The 6,031-nt window shown below is 38.9% G+C and overlaps 2 protein-coding genes and 1 long non-coding RNA gene across 3 annotated transcripts in view; 2 read left to right on the top strand and 1 right to left on the bottom strand.

Moving 5' to 3' along the window:
- LOC116693512 (uncharacterized) overlaps window positions 1–6,031 on the bottom strand; it is an 11,200-nt gene that overhangs the window by 1,310 nt on the left and 3,859 nt on the right. The window lies entirely within an intron of this gene.
- LOC116693474 (C-C motif chemokine 3-like) lies at window positions 2,001–3,540 on the top strand. Its single transcript, XM_032522477.1, has 3 exons — window positions 2,001–2,247; window positions 2,891–3,008; window positions 3,166–3,540. The coding sequence occupies exons 1-3, from the start codon at window positions 2,112–2,114 to the stop codon at window positions 3,248–3,250; spliced, it is 339 nt and encodes a 112-aa protein (XP_032378368.1). The 5' UTR covers window positions 2,001–2,111; the 3' UTR covers window positions 3,251–3,540.
- Window positions 5,280–6,031, top strand: part of LOC116693393 (VPS9 domain-containing protein 1) — a 23,707-nt gene continuing 22,955 nt past the window's right edge. Inside the window, exons 1-2 of the mRNA XM_032522336.1 lie at window positions 5,280–5,417; window positions 5,753–5,825. Coding sequence (XP_032378227.1) covers window positions 5,331–5,417; window positions 5,753–5,825 — 160 coding nt within the window. The 5' untranslated portion in view covers window positions 5,280–5,330. The remainder of the gene's footprint in view (window positions 5,418–5,752; window positions 5,826–6,031) is intronic.

Genomic DNA, 6,031 nt, shown 5'->3' with positions numbered 1-6,031 from the left:
TATATATATATATATATATATATATATATATATATATATATATATATATTTACTTATTTGACCAAACATATTTGAATGTTTTTCAACAAATCTAAGCAAATTTAACTCATGTCTGCATTCAGAAGATCTGCAGACATTCTGTCAGTCAGCACTCCCCTGCACATAGTTACACCACAAGCTGTGTGTTGTGATAAGATCAGTGAGGTTTTAATGTGACTTGCAAACTTATTACAACTCACTTATAATACCTTGGTTCACATGTGAAATGCTATGTTTGTATCATAACCATCTATTCTTTGTGCCTTTGTGTGACCACACTTTAATACGCCTCGAATCAGCTCAACCTCTGTCTGTCCTGATAGCATCAGGAGCGGCTGCTGATCTGTGGGGCAATGAGCAACTTTATCAGATTGTCCCCTGATTTACTGCAGGCAGCGGAGCAACAACACCATCCTGACCTGGTACGGAAAAGGTGGTGACATCTTTATATGGAGTTTTATTTTCTTGATCTTGTCAATAGTTTGACTATTCTGACTTCATGATTACATTATATTTGCTTGGTTCAGAAACACAGAATGTTGCATGACCTAATATTTTGTAGGTCTGTACAACCTTTAGTGCTTTATTGAACACACATTTCTTTGTTTTTCTAAACTTGAGAGGACCCTTGTTGATATGACCCTAGTGTTGCATTGCTAGACCTTACTCCACAGCGCCGCGGAGGAAGGTCTGCCTAGTCCACACAGCATTCCTGGATGGAAGAACAACGTGCTCTGGTTTAATGGCATTTCTTTAAACCAATCACAATCCTCTTGGGTGGTGCCGCTGCAAAATCTCCTCGAGAAGGAACTTGTTTGGTACAGCATGTCGTTCAATAGTTGGTTTAGTCGTGTGAGAGAAAACTCAGATTGGACAAAGCCCAAGGCAATGGATATCCGGACTAAAGGGGGGAAATCGGAAGTGATGTATAACATAATTCCAACCCCTAGCTGTACCTAATGGCACTTCACTAACCTCTCAAATTTATTATTTATTTTATTGGACTGATATTATGCAGGGCTGAACATTAAATCCAACCACACAGTATATTTTTATGTATGATTTATTAGTATATAAGTTAGTCCATAAATCAAATGTTCTCATACATAAGTATTTTTTACACATCTCAGACGCTATACCAGTTGAATGTATATCAGAACTCAGAATCAGAATTCCACTATAAGTACACTTAAATGGAATTTGCCTTGTATCTCTCACCCAATGCCACTTTCTGGTCACTCTCGGGTCCTAAAATGGCTTTGGTTTTATTCTTGCCTATTAACTGTCAAAACATACATACATATATACATACATACTAACATACATACATACATACATACATACATACATACATACATACATACATACATACATACATACATACTAACATACATACATGCATACATACATTCAGTGCCTTGCGAAAGTATTGGGCCCCCTTGAACTTTTCAACCTTTTGACACATTTCAGGCTTCAAACATGAAGATATAAGATTTTTATTTTTTGTGAAGAATCACCAACAAGTGGGACACAATTGTGAAGTGGAACGAAATCTATTGGATATTTTAAACTTTTTGAGCAAATTAAAAATTGAAAAGTGTATGCAACTCTCTCCAATCTTGAAATACTACCAATGAGTTTCTTGCCCAACACTTTGAATTGGTCAGTTCTAACCTTTACCTTAATACCATTTTTGCTGTGTGACCCCCCCCCCCCCCTTTGAAAGATGTGGGAAGAGGGGCTTTCAAAGGTTGTTTACTGATGTCCTTAGAAAAAAACTAAAACATGAGAACGCATAAATATCTGGATATCTAATCTTGCCGTCAAAATGCAGGTGTGACCCTCAGACTTCCTGTCACTGAAAATCCACTCTGGCAGTTCTTCTTTTTTTTTTAGAAGTTTACGTGACCATGAGAACATACAAGCAGCCAGGGGATGGAGACTGAGTACCCAGGGTCCTCATGTGAGGAGGTCCCAAAAAGTGGTTGTGGGGAGGGGCCCATAAGAAATGCCTTTTCAGAGGGGCCAGAATTTAGTGCTACGCCCCTATAAGCAGCTGTAGGACACCTAGTATGAGAGCAGATCCTTTCAGACAGCCTGAAGAGGATCATCCCTTCTTCACTTCTACACAGGACATCATGAAGACTCTGAGCTTCACCGTGGGACTCACGCTGCTGCTCCTCACGGTTCACCCCTGCTCTGCCATGCGTAAGTCTGTCCCTCTCCTTTTGGACCAGATTAGAGAGAGGTCTGTTTTCTGGATTAGGCTAGCAGGGATTTTATTAATTTGAAATATATACATAATATACATTAGGGCTGGGCAACAATTCAATATGATAATATTGTAACAATAACAATGGAATCATATTGTGATGAAATCATATATCAAGATATTGTGATATATAATTATGTTGTCCAAATTAATTGCAACATTTTAAGGGTTCTGAAGCACCCCTAGATTTGATAAAGTAAGTTTTCTAAGAATTGTTGTAGTCTTTCTAGTTACATAATTCAGTGTTTCCCCCATCATGGTGGTCCAAAATGATGTAAAAAAAACAGTAGGCACAGTAGAATGACGTGTAAAGGGTTCCAGGCCCCCCTAAAGCTCTGATCCTGGACTCGACCCTGTCTGCGGTGTATAGACACTAAAAGCTGCTTCTGCAGGTTTGGTTCTGACTCAGTCAGTAGTTATTGTGTGGTTTGTGTGAGGAGTCAGTGAGGTTTGAAGACCTGAGTGTGTCCTGAACACCTCTCTGTAGAACGATACACACATGCTGACCTGTTGTGTGTGGAGCTCAGTAAAGGACAGCGGCCAGTGCTAAACCATCCACGTTTTCTTTTGTCTTTCCAGCTGTTGCGATGGATGCACCTGTGTCGTGCTGCTTTCAATTCTTCACAGGAAGGGTGCCGCAGCAGCACATCATCTCCATCATCAAGACTCACAGCAGCTGTCACAGAAAGGCATTTGTGTACGTCTCTGCTTTACTTTTGTTTATGTCACTCATGTGGCCAGTTTTTGTCTGAGCACAAAGCAGAGAATGAGGAGAACAAGTACACAAACATGACTGTATATTTCAAGGAAACATGGCAGAGAAATTGTTGAAAACGTGTTTTCCTTTCCTGCAGGATCAGTGCTGCCAACGGGAGGGAAATCTGCGTGAGCCAGAATCTGCCCTGGGCAGAGAAAGCTTTCGACCAGCAAACCCTCTAGGACTGATCCTACTCAAGTCCTCATGATCAAACATCTTTAACTGCTCAACCTCCAGTCATGACAGAGCTCCGCTGATCTTTTTAGGATAATGAAAACATATTTTTCCATGAAGCTTTGCACTGTGAACTTTCATGCAGCTATTTTAAATTCACAAATTAAAAGTATTTCTGCAGCACGTTTAATACTCCGAGCTTTTTCTTTGGATTCAATGGTCCAATCTTTCAATATGAACCACAACATGTCTGCCTAAGCACAGAAAATGTGATGAATAAATGAATTCATAAACCACAGTATTTCTTTGAAGTGTGGCCTATTTTAACAACTGCTGTAATTCTTACGTTCTTTGCTTAATTGCAAATAATAATAACCTACGATGGCTATAACTTTGTCTGTGAGTGAATATCTCACAGACAAAACAATTTCAGTCCAATTATTTTCATGTTTTCTCCTATATTATCATAGGTTGTTATTGCACGTAGACTGGAAAGCATTTTTATGCTTTGCTTGAAAACTGCTACACAAATACAGTTATCTTCATTCATAATATGACATTTAACAATCACATTTGGCAGAAATGTAGATTGTTGATTCAAATAGCCACCATGTGCTAACATGCACGCAATTTCAGTCATTTTGAATATTTCGCAAAAGCCTTTTACCACCACAGGTTTATTTTTTTAGTTATTGGATCCCCATTAACTGCTCCCAGCATAACAGCTATTGTCTCTGGGCTTCACAAAAAATATTTCAACCTTTTCATGTGTCTATGAAAGTTATTGAAAGTGATGCACATACATAATACATAGTACATACACATAAAACTAAATGAAAAGTAAAGATTAATTAATAAGTCACAGGACTGGTTTATTATACAATCAGCAGTACTGCTCTGCCCATTTTAGTTAGACATTTTCTAAATAACTAGGCCAAGACGTTCTCACATCAGGGTAATTTCCCCAGAGTTCAGTTTCTGCCACATGCTTTATGCAGATGCTGCCCGAGCATCACACACATACAGATGTGTTATTGTCAGGCTACTGGTTTTTAATTAATATCTTCATTGATATCTTCATTCACAGATCATTTCATTGAAATTGTTATACAAATTAGATTTTTTATAGGATTTGACACGACAAATAATAAACTGATTGATTTGTATTATCACCCTGAATTGTGAGACACTATTCACAGTAATCAGTCTATTTCTGGACCAGTTACTCTATACAGCTTCATATTCAGCTTCATATACAGCTTTATATACAGCTTCATATACAGCTTCATATACAGCTTCATATACAGCTTCATATACTGCTTCATATACAGCTTCATGTACAGCTTCATATTCAGCTTCATATACAGCTTCATATACAGCTTCATGTACAGCTTCATATTCAGCTTCATGTACAGCTTCATATTCAGCTTCATATACAGCTTCATATACAGCTTCATGTACAGCTTCATATACAGCTTCATATACAGCTTCATATACAGCTTCATTTCGCTTCATATACAGCTTCATGTACAGCTTCATATTCAGCTTCATATACTTCTTCATATACAGCTTCATGTACAGCTTCATGTACAGCTTCATATACAGCTTTATATACAGCTTCATATTCAGCTTCATATACTGCTTCATATACACTTCATATTCAGCTTCATATACAGCTTTATATACAGCTTCATGTACAGCTTCATGTACAGCTTCATGATGCATAGCTCTCCAAAGGTACTTGAGAAAAGTTAAAAGTTCATACAAAATATATATACTATTGAAACAGCAGTATGTTTTTATGTTCACCTTGTGAAAGGGAGAGTTGTTGAAGATTTAAATATATATATATTTAAATATAAAAACTAAATATCATTGTTTTAATGACCTCTGTGTCCGGCTACTGCATGGTGACCGTTGATGAAGGAGCGCCATGACTCTGCCAGTGCAGTAGGGGGCGGTATACTCCGTTAAAGGGTTTACACTCGGCCATGACTGGCCACAAAGAAGAAGAAGAGGAAGCCGAAGAAGAAGAGGAAGAAGGAGAAGAAGAAGAAGAAGAAGAAGAAGAAGAAGAGGAGGAGGACCATGGCTGACAGTGGGGCAAAGCCCCTTCAATACGCTATGAAAATGGCGAAAGTCGCGATCCAGCTGGACGGAGAGAGCGAACACCAGGTAGGAACTACCATCGACGGTTAAAGAAAGCTAGTTCTCCACAACCTAACACCAAGGGGATGTAAACAGACGGAGGGGCGGGATGGCGAAGGCAGGTCCAGCCCCTTACTCTGCCTTTGATTGGCTGGTCTTCCTTGCTTTCATCGGTTGGATTGGTTAGGTCGACGCATTACCAGGGAGAGCCAATCAGAGGCAGAGTAGGGCGGGATCCGCCTTCGCCAGCCAAACCGTTACTGGGTTCGCTAGCTGACCTGTCATACTCACAATTCTTGTACTTAATATCAAATCAGAAACCATGTGATTATCATTGTCTACATGCTATGGTTTTTCAGCAGGAAGCTTACTGTGAATACCTCCGGACCATCAACTACATATCACGTGCACTTTTGGAAGAAGCTGAGGCACAAAGTAAGATCTGAGTAGTGACCATAGACTGTATATATGTTGATAGATAATTAACATAATTAATATATGTATAATTAATATAGGCCTACTGTCTATGGTAGTGACACATACGACGGATGGAAAACACATATACCGTACATTGAGATGCTTTAATAAATATAGATATAGTTAGATGAATAGCTAACCTCTTGATTGTTTTGAGCCCCCCC

Source organism: Etheostoma spectabile, chromosome 8, assembly GCF_008692095.1.
Source record: "Etheostoma spectabile isolate EspeVRDwgs_2016 chromosome 8, UIUC_Espe_1.0, whole genome shotgun sequence".
Taxonomy (NCBI): domain Eukaryota; kingdom Metazoa; phylum Chordata; class Actinopteri; order Perciformes; family Percidae; genus Etheostoma; species Etheostoma spectabile.
Note: the sequence above shows the minus strand (reverse complement) of the source record. Positions and strands in the feature narration are given on the sequence as shown.

Coding starts and splice junctions, on each gene's coding strand:
- LOC116693474 (XM_032522477.1), top strand. CDS start 2,112: ATGAGAGCAGATCCTTTCAGACAGCCTGAAGAGGATCATCCCTTCTTC. Junction 2,248..2,890: donor TCACCCCTGCTCTGCCATGC/GTAAGTCTGTCC, acceptor TTGTCTTTCCAG/CTGTTGCGATGGATGCACCT. Junction 3,009..3,165: donor TGTCACAGAAAGGCATTTGT/GTACGTCTCTGC, acceptor CCTTTCCTGCAG/GATCAGTGCTGCCAACGGGA.